General features: G+C 44.1%; 1 protein-coding gene across 3 annotated transcripts in view; it reads left to right on the top strand.

Annotated features, from left to right (window-relative positions):
- Positions 1-17,942, top strand: part of LOC306846311 (chromodomain-helicase-DNA-binding protein 7-like) — a 54,931-nt gene that overhangs the window by 23,290 nt on the left and 13,699 nt on the right. For 2 of the 3 annotated variants that reach the window (XM_079379594.1, XM_079379595.1), the window contains exons 4-29: positions 1,996-2,131; positions 3,428-3,559; positions 3,731-3,796; positions 4,603-4,658; positions 4,994-5,108; positions 5,620-5,703; positions 5,906-6,043; positions 6,171-6,292; positions 6,459-6,702; positions 6,870-7,046; positions 7,440-7,583; positions 7,679-7,964; positions 8,096-8,306; positions 8,486-8,681; positions 8,903-9,070; positions 9,324-9,503; positions 9,701-9,811; positions 11,576-11,781; positions 12,982-13,181; positions 13,283-13,442; positions 14,986-15,075; positions 15,519-15,622; positions 16,987-17,116; positions 17,277-17,334; positions 17,427-17,487; positions 17,580-17,916. In XM_079379594.1, coding sequence (XP_079235720.1) covers positions 1,996-2,131; positions 3,428-3,559; positions 3,731-3,796; positions 4,603-4,658; positions 4,994-5,108; positions 5,620-5,703; positions 5,906-6,043; positions 6,171-6,292; positions 6,459-6,702; positions 6,870-7,046; positions 7,440-7,583; positions 7,679-7,964; positions 8,096-8,306; positions 8,486-8,681; positions 8,903-9,070; positions 9,324-9,503; positions 9,701-9,811; positions 11,576-11,781; positions 12,982-13,181; positions 13,283-13,442; positions 14,986-15,075; positions 15,519-15,622; positions 16,987-17,116; positions 17,277-17,334; positions 17,427-17,487; positions 17,580-17,916 — 3,912 coding nt within the window. The remainder of the gene's footprint in view (positions 1-1,995; positions 2,132-3,427; positions 3,560-3,730; positions 3,797-4,602; positions 4,659-4,993; positions 5,109-5,619; positions 5,704-5,905; positions 6,044-6,170; positions 6,293-6,458; positions 6,703-6,869; positions 7,047-7,439; positions 7,584-7,678; positions 7,965-8,095; positions 8,307-8,485; positions 8,682-8,902; positions 9,071-9,323; positions 9,504-9,700; positions 9,812-11,575; positions 11,782-12,981; positions 13,182-13,282; positions 13,443-14,985; positions 15,076-15,518; positions 15,623-16,986; positions 17,117-17,276; positions 17,335-17,426; positions 17,488-17,579; positions 17,917-17,942) is intronic. The other variant, XM_079379596.1, reaches the window with a different exon arrangement.

The following is a 17,942-nucleotide window of genomic DNA, read 5'->3' as shown; positions in this document are numbered from 1 at the left end:
TAGAACACGTTGGTCTCTATGCGTGGTTGTGGTTTATGTAATAACCTGCCTTCTCAGTGATGGCGAGTAATTGAATGGCTCCACAGCACAGGTGACCTTGCTCTGAGAGCACAAGATGCAACGCCATTGCTTCCCCCCCGACTCTCTTCCTGTGTGTCTCCTCGACTGGGACTCTTCACACACTCTTGCATGCCTACACTGTCCTTTTCCACCTATTATCACATGCTTGCGATCCTTCTGCCAAGTCTCTTTCTAGCCCTTCCACTCATTCCACGGCACAGTTTGTGTTCCTTCGCTCACATATCTCAACTCACCCACTCACATCCTCTTTCCACACGTTCTCCCTTACAGTCCCACACTCTTAGGCATTTCCCCTCCCCTAATTCAGGCACGTTTTAACGCAATTTTAATTTCACCGCCTCCTTTGATTCCACTCACTAGCACAACTCTCTGACTAACAGGGTGTTCAGATCCTGTCTCCTTTTTGTTAAAAAAAAAAAATGACCTTGTTTTGTCTGGTGGTTCCTAATTAGCCTGCTCACTTTGAAGGACAAAGATGCACGTTTTTGTTTGCGCATGTTAACTTGTCGTAGCATGTTCGTTCTCTGCAGTTTTGTGTCCTTGTTTATGTACGTGTGTTTACGTTTGTGCGACGCTGCAAAAGAGCTGTTGAGGGTAAACAGTGTGTGTGTACGTACGTGTGAGCAGCTGCTGTTAGAGTGAGCACCGTGGGGGGGTCCAGCTGAAGATGAGTCATCTCACTGGCGACGGCAGGTGTCCCATTAACCCCCTGGCCCTCTCTCCTCCTCCTGAGTGTCAGCACTGGAGCGGCTCATACAAACCTGCAGCGGGGCCAGCGTCCTCCCCCTACTAATGCCAATTAGCCTCTCTCTCTCTCTGCCCGTTCGTCTCAAAGTCTACAGGCGACACGGCCCACCCTGCTGGCCTGTGTATCTTCAGTGTGTCCTGCATCCTATAGCAGCTCTTTGCCTTTTATGATTTATAAAGGTCAGCCGTCGAAAGGAAGCCTGTCATCCCTCCCCCTAAACTGAGTGTTCTTCCTGCCCTCGTGCCCCCCCCCCCCATCCCTTTTTTTTTTTCTTCCTTTTGTATGTGCCTTTTTTCTCCTTATTTTTGGCTGTGTTTGCTGAGCAGTGACAGTATGAAACCCAAAGCCACAGAGTGGTGCAGGTGCTTGAGGAGTGTTGGAGAGAGAGACTCTGACTGAGGCAAGCAGATGGCTTTAGCCAGTGGCGTCCAGCCAGAGGAACAGGTGCGGGTCACATGACTGCCGGTTACCAGGGCGATTTGATTGCTCTTGGCGTGCGAAAGAAAAGAGAGGGGGCCCCCAGAGCGAGTGAGCGCGAGAGCCTCCAGGGCTTTGTGTAATCTGTGGCAGGGAGAGAGCGCAACTCTGAACTGGAAGTGGAGTTAACTAGTTCTAGTCTTCCCTCTCATTCCCTTATTTGTGTGTCTGAAACCGAACTTAAAAGGGGAAGGGCTTTAAAGCTTAATCTGTTTTTCCCCTCGTCCGTACGTGTGAACATAAGGCAGTATGGAGAAAGAACTGTTGGGGGAAAAGTACAAAAACTGACACACAGTGGAATTAGCGTTGCCCATATTCACATGACATCGCAATAGCAGTGTCCTTTGGTGTGTTGCACCTAAATGTTTTACACCTATGGCATCTCATCTTTGTAACTTTTATTAAAGCATTTAATTGTTCTATTACTCTTTAAGTGAACTGTTAACGCTAATAGGTGACGCTTTTTAAATTTATTTGATAAATTATAAAAAAAAATTACAAATTTCTATAAATTTATCATTTCAATTGTTTGCATTGAAGTTTTTGGACTGGTTGTTTGCTATTCTGCTGTTTGCTATTGTTCTTTACTAAAGCTATAAATAGTGTAATGGTTTGACACATGAACCAGACAAATCCGTGGTTCATTGGTGTGACTGTTACATTAACCAAACCTCCCTGTTCACCCACAGTGCTAAAAAGTCTGACTCGGAGTCCAGTAGCAGCACCAAGAAAGACGCAAAGCGCAAGAGAGAGCCCTCAGTCACCTCTGATGTAGAAAAAACACCGCCACATTCACCAGAGGAAGAGGAAGATGATGGTGTTCAGGTAAGCGTTGAAGTTTTTACTTGGCATTTATCTAATAAAGTTGTTATTGTTCAAAGAGAACTATTCTGGTGGTTGACTAATGGTTTTTTCAGTGGTTCAAACCGATACCTAATTATTGACTAGATAACACTGATAAAATGTCATCTTTATTCTGTTTAATACAACTGATGGCACATGAGATGTGATTTTGATTTTACACATACCAAAAACTTACAACCAGTTATTTATATACGTTAGGGCAGGGCGATTTTTCTGATTTTATCAATTAATTCGAATTTAATGTTTTGCAAGGATTTTATTATTAGAAATGAAGGAATTGTGATTTTAATTCAAAATATTACAAAACATTAGAATTAGACACTTTGACAATATGCCAGTGATAACCGTAAAGAGAATAGAACGATCCATCCACATGTCGGCGCACGCGATTAACTGCTCACGTGTGACGCGCTCATATCGCTAGGTGCCATTCACACAGAATGCGCTTTTGGGTTGACAAGGATGCAACGCGGGCAGTGGAATAGGAAAAACATGCAAGATGATGGAAGTGAACCTCTTTTTAAAGAGCGTCGCCTTTTTAGAATGCCGATTCATGCATGAGACCTGAGCGCAACAGTCAAACACATCCATGTTTACATAGAAAAAACAACGGAAAAGCAGTGTAATCGAATAAAAAAAACTTGTAAAGAACTACTACTGTATGTCTGACATTTCATGTTTGCAACATGGTGACAGGCTGACAGCTGCTGTTCATTGTTTTTACAGAACATTTAGCCTATAGTTAGTCTATAGTCTTAATTGTTGGCGATTTTACATTTGTGCATTTAGCAGACGCTTTTATCCAAAGCGACTTGTATTGCATTCAAGTTACAGTTTTTACATTTTATCAGCTCTACTGGTGTTACCTTCAGTCATTTTAAATTTGAATTATCTGGACTACTGAGAATTTAAGCATTTTCCTTTCATTTCTGAACATATATGTATAAGACAAGTTTGTACAAGATGTAGTTGTAGTTCATGCATCTTTTCTGCAAAGAATAACATTTCATGCAAGAATAACTTCATGTGTGATGCACTTGGAATAAAATGTTCTGTAGCTAGAGGGTTAATAAAGTTACTTGAATCGTGTTGCAGTTACATTTTCAAGTCAACTAGTTAAAAATCGTGATTCGGTCAAATATTCTGAAAGAATTGAGATTTTAATTTTTTGCCATATCGCCCAGCCCAAGTATACGTGTTTCCATTGTTACTTTTTTTTTTCCATTGTGTAACTTTGTGTGTGAATGTTGACTGCAGAAGAGGCGATCTAGTCGGCAAGTGAAGAGGAAACGCTACACTGAGGACCTGGAGTTCAGAATTTCTGATGACGACGACGATGGAGATGATTCTCCCGGACCAAAGTCTCCTTCAACCACATCTGAGCAGCAGGTCATTATCTTGAACATTTGGATGTCGTGTGTGTTAAATTTGTTTATGCTGATGGCTGATTAACAATCCCCACAGTAGAGTTAGAAAACTGCTGATGTAACCTGCTGTTTGTTATGCATGATGGATGTTCTCACACTGATTCAGTGTCCTTCATTTCCACGTGTGCCGTAGGAGCTGCCGGATGCGGAGGGCCCTGTGGTGGAGAAGATCATGGGGATGCGCATGGGAAAGAAAGAGGTGAGCTGAGCCATCGAAAGCCTCTCACATGAGCTTTAACTGCTGCTGTCTACTGGATCAGGGCAGATTACTCCTAACAGCTGTCGCAAATCCTGCTCCAGACCCTGTGATTGCCAGGAAGATGCCTGAGTGGGCTGATATTGTCTTTGGCCCGACAACAGTAGTATTAATCCAGTAAAGGCCGTGGCCGGTTCAGAGCAAAGCCAGTGCAAGGTCTTGAGATGAAGCCATGTAAGAATAAACTGTCTCTCAGCGTGATTAATCTCAGACGCAGATTAGACGCAGGCAGTGGCAGTGTGCAACGTTACTCCTTTGAAACAGCTCCACAAAACAAAGCCTGGCCAAAAATAATACGCTGTGCATAGCTCTTAGTAGCGCAGCTGCAAATGGGCTCCCGCCCGAGAAAATGGTAGGTTTGGCGTCTGCCGTAGCGCTGTGGTTTTGGCAGGAAGCCAGGCCCTGGGTCAGCTCCCTGTGAATGGGGCTGTGTGTGGTAGAGAAGCTGTAGTGATTCACGACTCAGCCGCACAGCGTACTACTAGCTGGAGAAAGAGAATAGGAGGAGGAGGATTGCTCTTATTTATTCATTTATTTATTTTGTCCACTCTCAGTCTCTGTTGTCATACTACTTTTGTCCTGGGGCATTACAGTTGAGAGCAATGCCAAAAAGCAGTGTTGTTTGTCACAGGAAGTGGGTTACACTTGTGAAGGTTGGAAGTTATGCACACTAGTGATTTGACCGCTCCAAACATGTTACAAACACACTTTTTTGTCACCAAATAATGTTCCTGCCCTTTATTTTACAGTTGGCGTCTGGTGAAGAGGTTGAAGTTGAAGAGTTTTATGTCAAATTCAAAGGCTTGTGAGTATCTGTTATAGTATGCCTTCCATCTAATGTCACTTATTTATATAATAAAGGAAACTGTAGAATTATTAGATGTAAAAAGTTAAACATTAATGGAATTTATTTGCATTAAGTAGTGCAAAAAAACTAAACTGAGTATATGACTTTCTCAATGCATAAAGCTATGCAGATGAATCATGGGCTCTTAATGCACCTGTTAATTAAGAACAAGATTCCTTATTGTGCTCCCCACAAACATCCTCAGTCTTGGTTATCTGACATGCTAAATTCTGGACTATAGATTTGCTGCGGATCACCCAGGAAATTACTTTTTATTGTTTGTTTTTTTACAGCTCTTACCTGCACTGTCGCTGGGCAGACATCGAAGAGCTGGAGAAGGATAAGAGAATCCAGCAGAAGGTCAAGAGGTTCAAGGCAAAGCAGGCTCTCAGTAACTTCCTAACTGAGGTTAGCATCAGCCCTCCATTTTCCTTGTCATCCACCATTTTGTCCTTTTGTTTTTTTTCCTTTCCCCATTCCGTTTTTTCCCTCTCATTTTATGACCCTCACTGATAATGGTGGCAGTATGTATGCTCAACAGTGGTGTGTTGTGCTGGTATTATGGTGGCTTTTTGAACAATATCATCCATGCTAAGGCAATAAAATGGCTCTTATCTCTTTTGTAAGCACTCTCTCGACACATGCTACCTGGTTCAGTTCGCAAGTTAAAGTAATTTAAACAGTTGCGTTGAAATGTATGTCAAGACTTTCATTTCTGGTTTGCAACTGCACACTACATTTGAAAGGGCTTTTCAATCAAAACCTGGTGGGGTTTTCCCAGAGAGATTTATGCCACCCACATCAGAAAGATCTGAAAATATTCTACCTAGTAGGATCGTAGTAGTTGCGGCTTAGGCAGCAATGAAGCCACCATTCTGCAATATTCCATCTAACCAATCAATCACACTCTTATTGACAGATGGATGATGAGCCCTTCAACCCAGATTATGTGGAGGTGGACCGGGCTCTGGATGTGTCTGAAAGCACCGATGAAAATGGAGAGGTATGACTTCTCTCTCTCTCATCCATTCACTTCAATCGTTCTCAAAGCATCTGTCTCTCAAAACAACATGGATTACCTTTGATTAAAGCTCTTAGTAGATATTTTGCAGCTGTGAAGATGTCAGTCAGACCACCCCCAGAAAATTTAGAAAAATGTGAGAACCCTCTTTTGGATAACATTGTTTTGACGTGTGTTCCTGCAGCTTGTAACTCTGTACCTGGTGAAGTGGTGCTCCTTGCCCTATGAGGACAGCACGTGGGAGTTAAAAGCTGATATCGACCAAGGGAAGATTGAGGAGTTCAAGAGAGTGATGGAGCGTGAGCCAGAGTCGAAGCGCGTGGTAAGAGCTGGCACTTCTCTAGCCCTCTCTTTATTTTCTCTTTGGAGTGCTGAGCAAGTGAGGGGAGAGGGCCACGTTCTTGCGGTTGCACTGAAACCACTAACGGGAATTGTTTTATTTGAAACAGGAGCGACCTCCCGCCAGCGACTGGCAGAAATCCGAGAGTTCCAGAGAATATATAAACGGCAATGCGCTCAGGGAATACCAGCTGGAGGGAGTCAACTGGCTGCTCTTCAACTGGTACAACACGTATGTATGCAATTACCCAGCCGTCCAGCTGTGCACTGCTCACTCATACATGGACTGAAGTGCATTTTTGATACCATTTAAATGCGAGGATGGTTTGAATTGCAGCCTCTGTATGAAATTTCATATTCTTACGGGTTGCACAATTGCTCTTTTTGTTTGTTCTCAGACGAAACTGCATTTTAGCCGATGAAATGGGCCTTGGCAAAACAATCCAGTCCATCACATTCCTCTATGAGATATACCTGAAGGGAATCCACGGCCCTTTCCTGGTGATTGCACCTCTTTCCACCATTCCCAACTGGGAGAGGGAGTTCAGGACATGGACCGAGCTAAACGTAGTTGTCTATCATGGTAGCCAGGCCAGCCGAAAGACTATTCAGGCTTACGAGATGTACTACAGAGACACACAGGTACGTATTGATACTTTTGTCATGTGATATGCATTTTATAACTTTGGAGTTATTGGAGCTAATGTTTCACAAGTTATCTGCAGGACATGCATAAGGTTATACATGACTCTTTACATAGGGTTGTTCTCAAGGGCCCTTCATCGTAACCAAAAGCTCTTTTCCTGCAGGGTCGTGTAATAAAGGGAGCCTACAAATTCCATGCAATCATCACCACATTTGAGATGATTCTGACGGACTGCCCCGAGCTCCGTAGTGTGCCGTGGCGCTGTGTGATCATTGATGAGGCTCATAGGCTCAAGAACAGGAATTGCAAGCTGCTTGAGGGCTTAAAGATGATGGACATGGTTAGTGCTTCCCCTTCCATCTAAGAAACATGTTGCTGAAAATAACCTGCTATAAATGTCACTCTAGCTTTAACCTTTACTAAATACAGGATGCAGGGTTCTCATGGTGCTGGAAAACCTGGAATTATCAGGGAATTTTGTTGTTTTAAAGCATTGGCAATATCCTAAATTTCAAATTTTAAGGTTTTTTTTTTTTTTTTTTTTTTTTTTTTTTTTAGAAAAGATATTGATCTCATTGCCTTTGAGTCAAATATGGATTTGATTATAATTAATTTTTTAATCTTTCGATCACAAATGATTAAGTAAATTAAATTCCTTGTGAAAATGGTGGAATCAATTTTTATTAGATTTAAAGAAAAGAACGCTCACTTAATGAGACTCTTCCTTTCGTAGGAACACAAAGTCCTGCTGACTGGAACCCCACTGCAAAACACAGTGGAGGAGCTCTTCAGTCTCCTTAATTTCCTGGAGCCTGACAGGTTTCCCTCGGAGTCGACCTTCATGCAGGAGTTTGGAGATCTTAAAACAGAAGAACAGGTATGGAATATTAGCATTGTTAAATCATTGCAATCGATATGTGATGCATTTTCAGAGATGCCTGGATGTTATCTAATGACGCTTTCTGGTTTCAGGTACAAAAACTGCAGGGCATTCTGAAGCCTATGATGCTGCGCCGACTGAAGGAGGACGTGGAGAAAAATCTTGCACCGAAAGAAGAGACCATCATTGAAGTAGAGCTGACCAATGTGCAGAAGAAATACTACCGTGCCATCTTGGAGAAGAACTTTGCCTTCCTGTCCAAAAGTGGAGGTGGAGGTGGAGGCGGTGGCGGAGGTGGAGGAGGATCCAATGTTCCCAACCTGCTGAACACCATGATGGAGCTGAGAAAGTGCTGTAATCACCCCTACCTCATCAATGGTGAGCAGTAGACTGATGTAAAACTATGTGTGAACAGAAAACTTGTTTCATGTGTTAAGTGTATGCTCTAAGATTATTACTATTTGTTCCTGTCAGCCAGACTGAAATTTCACTCTCTTCTCTGACTGTAGGAGCCGAGGAGAAGATAATGGAGGAGTTCAGGGAGAGTCACTCCTTAGACTACCCAGAGTTCCACCTCCAGGCCATGATCCAGGCTGCAGGAAAACTGGTGCTGATAGACAAGCTGCTCCCTAAACTGAAGGCTGGGGGTCACCGTGTGCTCATCTTTTCCCAGATGGTGCGCTGTCTGGACATCCTGGAGGACTACCTCATCCAGAGACGGTAGGATGCCTGAGCCCATAGCACTGCCAACAAATTGAGAAAGAAACCTTATAATGCGTTTTGATGTGCAATCTCATACGTTGGGTAGAAACAAATAACAATATTGTGTTAACAGAAAGTGCTTAATAAAATGGCATTACCTATTAGGTGTAGTTAATACTCCATTTCCTGTTCTCAAGGTATCCATATGAGCGTATAGATGGCAGAGTTCGAGGAAATCTCCGCCAGGCAGCTATAGACCGTTTTTCACGACCAGACTCTGACCGTTTTGTGTTCCTGCTGTGCACCAGGGCTGGAGGCCTGGGTATTAACTTAACTGCAGCTGATACTTGCATTATATTTGACTCTGACTGGAACCCTCAGAATGACTTGCAGGTAAGCATGGATGTTTCTTACCATATATGGTCCCTGTGTGTGGGAAACTGCTGGATCTTTATTGGAAGCCATTTTATTTCACAAAGCATCTTTTAGCTGCTTTCCAACTAGTAACTCAGCTGGAAGTACTCTGCTGCAACCTTAGCAGGTTTCTAGGATGTGTATGTTTATGCGAGTCTTCAGAGGCACTGTGTGTGACCGTTTTGTTCTGTTGCCTTCAGGCACAAGCTCGTTGCCACAGGATAGGACAGAGCAAGGCTGTGAAGATTTACCGCCTGATCACCAGAAACTCCTATGAAAGAGAGATGTTTGACAAGGCCAGTCTGAAGTTAGGATTGGACAAGGCTGTACTTCAGTCCATGAGCGGGAGGGAAAATGCTGCCAATGGGGTATGAACTGGAGACAGCGCCACCATTTTGTGATGTTTCACTCAAACAGTGTTCCAGATGGTTCATTAATCAAACATACTTTGCACGTGTTGGCAGTCAGTGGAAAGACCTCTAATTTCAGTGCACTCCGCCTTATTTTCCTTTTCACCGTCTGCCTAAATTTGTCCGCTTCATAAAAGGTCCAAGATGAAAACAGAAAATGTATTGAGATCTGTATTGTGAAGTTCATTCATTCTCCCTTTTTTTTTTTTAGGTTCAGCAGCTCTCTAAAAAGGAGATTGAGGACCTTCTAAGGAAAGGAGCGTATGGTGCTCTAATGGATGAGGAGGATGAAGGATCTAAGTTCTGTGAAGAAGACATTGATCAGATTTTGCAGAGACGTACACAGACCATTACCATTGAATCAGAGGGCAAAGGCTCAACATTTGCTAAGGTGATGACATTTTAAAATCTTTCTTTTTTGCCATGGCTGAAATATTGATGATATTAACAATGACCTACCTATCGATGTTATTGCCTAATTACCTTTTATATAAGCATACTACCCATTTCATCTTGCTCTTAAAATAGTGTAACCTAAAGGGTAAGTGTCTCTGATCTCACTGTTTCTATTAATTTGTTCCCTACCAGGCAAGTTTTGTGGCCTCTGGGAACAGAAGCGACATTTCTCTGGAGGACCCAGATTTCTGGCAGAAATGGGCAAAGAAAGCAGAGCTGGACCTGGATATGATCAACGGCAGGGTAAGCTGCAACTTAATGGTGAAAAGGAGGAGCTCTCTTGTGCTGTGAAATGCTTCACAGGAGATGTTGCATGAAGTGAGGCACTAATCTGTAACACTTCTCTCTTGTGTAATCATGTGGCGAATATAGAGCTGACTTATTCATTGTTTCATTAATGTCGAGTAGAGGCTGACATTTTTTTGGGGAATCTCGCGGGTCACGGGATGGGAAACAAAATCACAACGAATCACGTGATTGGGACGGGACAGAAAAAAATGTCAGTGGGAGTGGGCGGGACCGGGAATAGTAATGAGACCCAACTTAATACACAAATATACCTTTTATATAAATAAACTATAAACTGTATATTTTAATTCTGAACTCAATTCTAGTTACCTTGTCTCTTTATGCTCTCCTCCTGTTTGGTTTGGTGTGGCTGGTTATGTGAATGACGCAGTCCGTGACGGACAGATTGTTAACGGCTGGTCTATGTGGTAATACACTCGGGCAGGACATCCAAACGCTCACCTGTCATTCATCCACCTCAAATATGGCTTTTCATCTGAAAGATGTAGTAGCAACTTTACATGTCCACTCAATATGATGTTAACCTAGAGAAATGTGTGCTATTGAATGTGTGGAGAGTGGAAGCGGAATAGCGCGCTCGCTGCAGGACAGGCACCGGTGCGCTCACTTGCTCTTAAAATCTCTGTAATTTTTGGTCATACAGATAAAAGTAGCTTAATACATCTTTCGAATCTGTAAAAACTTGTTTATTTGTGTGCACTCAGAATAACAACGAAACGTTGCGCTTTAAAGCAAATAGGATGCGCTTTAGGTCTCTGTGAACTTGAGCTTCAAAACTCCGTCTTTTGAAAAATATATCTATAGAGAGTGAAATGTCTACTTTCAAATGAAAAAAAAAAAACCGTGTTAGCATGGATGATTTACATGAAATTTAATGTGCAACACTGTGCATTAGCTGGCTTTCAGTTCAATATAACAACAAAAAACTACATTTTGGGTTTTTATTCAACTAAGGTGGGCACACTGTAATCTGTACTATAGTTTTTACTGACAGATTTCGGCCAAAAAAACAACAACATGGGAGTGGGAGAGAATGGGAGTCATTCTTCCGGGAGTGGAACGGGACGGGATTTCCCCCCAGTTTTTTGTGGGATTGGGATGGGACGAGTTTTTTTTTTTTTTGTGGGATGGGAGAGGTTTGAAAATCCACTCCCGTGTCACTCTCTAATGTCGGGGTCATGCATTAGCAGCTTTTGACAGGTATCATATTCATAATTCTGTCTCACAATTGATAACTGAAGATGGTGTGAATCCAAATCGGTGTAGTTTCCACCACACTCGGTGGTGTCACTCCTCATAAATATGCTATCTGGGCATAATTAATGAGGCTGATTTCCCCAGGCTAACAGTGCGTGGAATGTAGCTGTAATTGAGCAAAGGCGAAATTGTTTAAACTTGGCCATGGGAAGCATTTTCTGTAATTACCACTGTTCTTTGCACTCAGGAGAATTGGAAGCGCTAAGCATCTTATATCTGCTTGAAGGGAAACGCCATGTTATGTCTAAATAAAAATGCTCTTATCACTGTATTTTCTGCATGTGTCCTTGAGCAGAGGTCTTCCATCTTGCTGTCTAGCAACCACCTATATCATGGTGCTACCATGGTATAGTACTAAAAGTGCTAAACATGCAGAAACCTTTTCTGCTGTCTTAAACGCTTGAGAGAGCATTCTAACCCCAGATTGTATCTCGTCGTCAGAATACTCTGGTGATTGACACTCCTCGGGTCCGGAAGCAGACTCGGCACTACAGTTCTATGAAGGAGGATGATTTGATGGAGTACTCGGAGCTTGAGAGTGACTCTGAGGACAAGCCCATTCAGAAACCGCGGAGGCCCCAGGACCGGACCCAGGGGTACCCCCGCAGTGAATGCTTCAGAGTGGAGAAGAATCTGCTGGTGTATGGGTGAGTGCAGTCTGGAAATGGTCATATTAAAGTGTTGTTGATTTTAACAGCTTTGTACTCCTTTTTAGTGGGCTGCTCTAGCCTAAAAATTTACTGAGATTGTGCTAAATCACCATCTTGCACTTGAGCAGTCCCTTGGGCCTATCCCTATAATTAGTTGCCATTTAGCAGATGCTTTTTTGTCCACAAAAGCTGCTTTGAGTGCACCAGCTATACACAATCCTACAGGGCAACGGTGTGCCCCCATTGTGGGGAAAAAATCCCCATGCGTTTCCCACGTAAAAACAAACAAGTTAAAAAATATTGCTCCCAACTAATTCTATGCATCAGACTTTTTCAGTCCATATTTGTTGAAAACATCAATAGATCTCTATTTCCCTCAATCCTAGCTCGCAATGGAAACCAGCTTTAGCAGGAAGTCCATCCAAGTGCCATGAGACAGGATATTCAGCTTCCTGCTTTGTTTTATCGCCATTCAAATTCCCCTTGTCTCGTCTTGTTTTCCATTTGGAATGAGAATATCTGGTAGCTCACAGCCCACCAGTGCAGTGGCCGAGTTTGTCACGCTTGCTTGTCCCGGGGCAGTGGCAGACACGGCGCTATCTAACGCGCACAGTTAATTAAGCGCCAGGCCTCAGTGCACTCGGCACTAATCATGGCTGGCTGCACGCACCATGTCTGACCAGTGTTTTTTTTTTTTCAGTCAGACACGTCTAGACCCCTGGGCTATATGGCAAATTAGATCCATCAAGTCTGAGGCCTTTGTCTCTTTTGATGTTTTTTTTTTTTTTTTTTTTTGGAAAAGCAGTGTAAGGCTGTGAAATCAGAGCAGAACCCCCGCCCCCCTTTTCTCAAAAAGCCCTTTAGGCCTGTACTTAGAGCGCTTGAGTACTCCATCAAATAACAAGGGCATTGGGTCTCCTCATGGTCATGTACCATGCCAGCAATGCAGTGGTGCCACCCCTCCTCCTTCAGTTTGTAATACTATACTTAAACAATCCTGACACCATGATACTTTTTTTCCCAGACAGTACAAATGCACTTTTTGAATGCTTAACTAGTCTTTTTTTCTTTCATTACAAAACCAAACAACTGTTAAAAAAAAAAAAAAGGCTTGAATCTTAGAAATAACTGAGGATACAAACTGAAGTTTTCACATGCTATATTTGCTCTGGCTAACTTCTCTTCTGTTGTGCATAGCTGGGGCCGCTGGGGTGACATCCTGTCCCATGGACGCTTTAAGCGCCCACTGAGGGAGCGAGACGTAGAGACCATCTGCCGCGCACTCCTGGCCTACTGCCTGCTCCACTACCGCGGAGACGAGAACATCAAGAGCTTCATTTGGGACCTCATAACCCCTACCGAGGATGGCCAGAGCCGCACACTGACCAACCACTCTGGTAGGATGCTGATCTGGAACCAATTTTAAAAACTGCATTTCTTTCCTTTGACAGTATCTACCTTTTCATGTGCTAAATAATGGCATTTCTGTGGTTTTTAGGACTGTCTGCTCCAGTGCCCCGGGGGCGTAAAGGGAAGAAGGGGAAGCCGCAGGCTGCTCAAACTCGCATGCCACAGGCTGACTGGCTTGCTGACTGTAATCCTGACATCCTCCTTCAAGAGGACAGTTACAAGAGACACCTGAAACACCACTGCAACAAGTATGTACCATTTCACAGACTGCCCTTTCCCACCTTAAGGACACTTATGTTTTAGTTAATAAATCATATTATATTTTTGTCCTTTGTTTTCCATTTCTTTAAATATTTCATTGGCAATATGTTTCACATCAGACATTGGTGCATTAGTATAATTTAGATCTATTCAGATTTGTACCTGACATATGAATGGAAATCATTCCGCCAATTTTTGCATAATGAGATAAAAAAAAAAAATCCTTATCAAATTATTAGAAAGCTCGTGGAAATTCCCTGGTCAAAAAGTGAAGAGCCCAGGTTTAAAATTCCACACAGCCAGCTCCGTTCTTCTGCTGCCGTCTTGTTTGAAAGTAACCTTTTGCCTTCCAAGCCTGATATCCTCAGAAGCGGGGCATTTGATAACTTGTGAAGAGCTTTTTTGAAGTTGAAAAAGTAATTGAAGCAAACTTGCGAGTTTAGCTGAACGTGTCCAAAAGTGAGTTAGCGCTGTTACCTTGTGGTGCAGATGTTTCATTAAGTTGCTTGGCTCCTCCGTAGTTTAGCTTTGACTAATGAATGTCAGTTAAAAAATGTCCAGCTGTAGAGAATCTGGCAAAAGAAAGAGTCCCATCGTTCTGGCAAAGGCTTCTGCCAAGTTCCTGAAATAATGAATGACAGGCCGTGAGGAATCTTTTTCATCTCTGAAATTAAAAATTTTTTAAGATCACTCAATAATTCATCGTTCAGCTCATCAGGCCGCGCATGATGATTTCGCCTCTCGCCCCACACGTCCATTATGCCTGGTGTGCCGCCGGCTTGCGTCTTTTGTTTTTTGAGGCCTCTCCGGTTTCATTTGATAAATAATTTCTGTTGCCAGGCCAGCATTGTTGTGTCCTGCCTTACGCTAGGCAGTGACACAGAGAGAAAGCAAAACACTGTTTACACTGCTGGCTCTGATGTGCATCCAGAAAAGGGGAACAGAGCAACAGCTGAGGAAACGTTACGAGACGATAAATGCGAGGTGCTTAGACCGCCAACCATCTGCTCGCCGCACTGCAAACTTCTGCCTCTGTACTTTGGAGTCGTCCCGTTAGCACCTCCCCAACTTCCCTAACAGCATTAGGAAGGAAATGAAACGAGAGGATGAAGGTGCTGGAGTGCGTACGCATGGAGGAGGGGGGCGAGGGTGGGTACGGGCGGCTCCCCAAGCGCAGCGGCGCGGTGCCAGGCCAGGTGCCAGGCAGACCTGTTGGAAGCGAGTGAAAGGCGGCACACACAGAGGTGATTATGTGCAGCCATCTGTCAGGCGTGGAGGCTGCCGCACAGCGTGGCTAATCAGCCCTGGCAGCATGATGGATGAGCCGTGGCACATGCCAAAGTGCTGCTGCTGCCGCTGCTACTGCTGCTGGCACAGCTCAAAGCTGGCCAAACTTACTCACTCTTTTGTTTTTCTGCCTTCTCCCCTTCCCTTTGTCCTTTTTTCTTTCCTTTCATTCTGTCACTCCATTAACCCCAACTCATCTTTGTTTTTTGTTTTTGTCTCTCCTGCTCGTTCTGTCTCTGACAGAGTGCTGCTGCGTGTCCGCATGCTCTACTATCTGCGACAAGAAGTCATCGGAGACCATGCAGACAGAATCCTGGAGGGAACCGATTCAAGGTTGGCATCTCTCTCCATTCCCTTCCACTGAATCCTGCCTGCTGTTATCTTTCCTCTCCCTCCATCACCTTCTCCTCCTCCTCCCCCTTTCTGACAACACCCCCACCCAGATGTGCATGCATTTATAATGTGCAAACGTGCTCGCCATGTTGATGCTCTCAAGGACTCGACTGGAGTTCTAATGACTGCGAGGGGCTTGCGTGTGCACGCAAGTGCATGGGGTGAGATAAGCGAGTGGCTCAGATCTCTGGCCATAATCAGGTTGGCCCTGAATAAACAAGATGAGAAATGGGCCTAAATGAGATGCGGTTTGCTAATGCTCGTGTTTCCTACCAGATGTCTGCAGATAGACATTAATGCTGCTGTCATTAGATTATGTGCCGCTGTGGCCATCTCCTGGTTTTAATCTCTCTTTCCTGTGTTTGTTTGTCTTTTGTTTATAGCGAGTTGGATATCTGGATCCCACAACCCTTCCACGCTGACGTCCCCACTGATTGGTGGGATCTCGAAGCAGACAAATCCCTCCTAATCGGCGTCTTTAAGCATGGTAAGCTCCGCCTCCTCACAGCTGACACTCTCTGATTGGTGCATTTGCGGTGACAGGCGACAGTAATTGCTAATGTTGACCTATTGTAATATTGCCTAGAGATTGATTGGTGATATTTTCCGAATGGCTGATCCTGCACTCGATGCAGGGTGGCTGGGAAAATGGATGGGGAAAGAGCCGAGATCTAATCAATCAGAGGCAACAGGCACCTCTCAGCACATTTTATTAACATTGACCCGCAGTGTTAAAAAGTGTTCTGGGAGAACCTGCTAAATTCCCACTTTGGGACGTGATTGTTTTCTTTTGTGAAGCTGCGCAGCTGTCCTAATTTATCTTTTGGGGAAAACGGGGCCAAAAGCTGTATTAAAGGAGATGGAAAGGGGCTTCTCAGCTGCTTTTAATTGTATTAAGTATAGTAATAGCCGCTTTATTTAATAATGTCCGCTGCTCTTGCCACCGATATTAATCATGGCGAGGGGCTTTTATGCTTCTCTCAGATTGGTCTTTTTCGTGAATGTGTGTACAGAGAGCTCTCTCTCTGCTCTCCCCAGGTGCACTGTGCTACCTCGTTAACTCAGCTGGCCTCTATACACGCGCACACACATACACAGGAGCGTGTATATAACACAGGCAGCCTGTTCTTAATCATAATCCCAATTCAGTAGGGAGGTCTTGGGAGGAAACTGGGAGAGAAGAGGTGGCAGGCCTGGACTGCAGAGGAAAGAGTGATGGCCTATAAACCCCCTCATGATTACAGTTTGGCTCGGGGCGCGGCGGCAGTTAGGAACAATGTGTCACCGCATAAATCCTAATTGAAATGTGATGTTCTGGCGGGGGAGGGGGTGCTTGAGCCCCGTCTGATCAGCGGCTCAGCTGAAGTGGGTCCAGCCTGCCAATCGCCTCCCCTGTTGTGCACTGTAGGGATCCGCAGGCTCGAATCTGTTCTGCTTGGACAATTTCAACGGGCATTTTCCTTTGGCTTGGCCTTTGGTTTCTTTTTTAATTTTTTTTTCTTTTGGTTTGATTTAATCTTCTGGTAGTTTTTGAAAGGATTTCACTTAGTATTATAAGGTTGATTTTGTTTTTGGGGGGGGGTTGCACGTTTTTTTTTTTTTTTTTTTTTTTTTTGGGGGGGGGGGGGGGTGTTTTTGGTGCATTAATTGCACCAAAAAAAAGTGCATTTTTAAGCACCTCACGCAACTAGCATTTTATTTAAACTTTTTTTTTTTCAATTTCATTTTAAACTACGTTTGACACACCAGTAATACTTTTCTGTGCTTTCACATCACCGGGGGAAATAATGGCTCCCCAGCCTGTAATTATGCATATTTTATGTTCACCGCTGCTCTCTTTTCTTCCGCTAGGCTATGAGAAGTATAACTCTATGCGTGCTGACCCCACCCTGTGTTTCCTGGAGAGAGTGGGCATGCCCGATGCCAAGGCCATCGCTGCCGAGCAGAGGGGAGCGGACATGATGGCAGATGGTGTCGAGGGGTAAGTTTGGCCCAAAATCACAGTCCCAGCAAGAGGGACTCCTCCTGCTCTTTCTTTCTCTGGCTCTCTCCCTCTTTCTTTATCCCTCATCCCGCTTTCCTTTTGGTTCTTTTCTTTGTTTTCTCTCCCACACTAAAAGCTTTTCTCTTTTTGACAATAGAGAGGATGAGGACCCAGAGTACAAGCCACTCCGGATGCCGTTTAAAGATGATCTAGATGTGGGTTTGGAAATACATTAGTCTTGACTGTATCTAAAATCAGTATTGGTAATAAATTGGTTTATGTAACGTTTTCTTTGCCATGTTTGCAGGATTTTACAAACTCTCCCCTGGATGATAAAGACGATGGAATGGATGGCGAGACTGGAGAAGGTATTTATTTCCTCAGCATACAGGTGTTACCATCATACTTGAGATTTTTACTTCACTGTGTTCACCATTGCCGTCTGTTTGTTCACCCTCAGCGCCTAAGCCTGGTGAGAATGGGAAAGCAGGCAATCTGTACTGGCCGCCAGCCTCTGCTCTGACAGCCCGATTGCGCCGCCTCATCACGGCCTATCAGCGCACTCACAAGCGTGAGCAACTAAGGCAGGAAGCCATGACCAAACCTGACCGGCGCCGAGGCCGTCCGCGTGATGACATCCTTGCCATGGTAACAGAGGGAGGAGTTTATGCTCCGGATGGAGCGGTGGCTTTTATGGCTGAAGGAGGGCCTTTCATGGCCAAGGGATCACCTTTCATCCCTGATAGCGCCGCCCTGCTGGCTGATGGAGCAGCTTATTTTAAAGAGCGACGGCAGAGGTGTTACATTTAGATCTTCCATTTTT

Source organism: Barbus barbus (genome assembly GCF_936440315.1).
Source record: "Barbus barbus genome assembly, chromosome: 26".
Lineage (NCBI taxonomy): Eukaryota > Metazoa > Chordata > Actinopteri > Cypriniformes > Cyprinidae > Barbus > Barbus barbus.
This window is presented reverse-complemented; position numbering and strand designations above follow the sequence as displayed.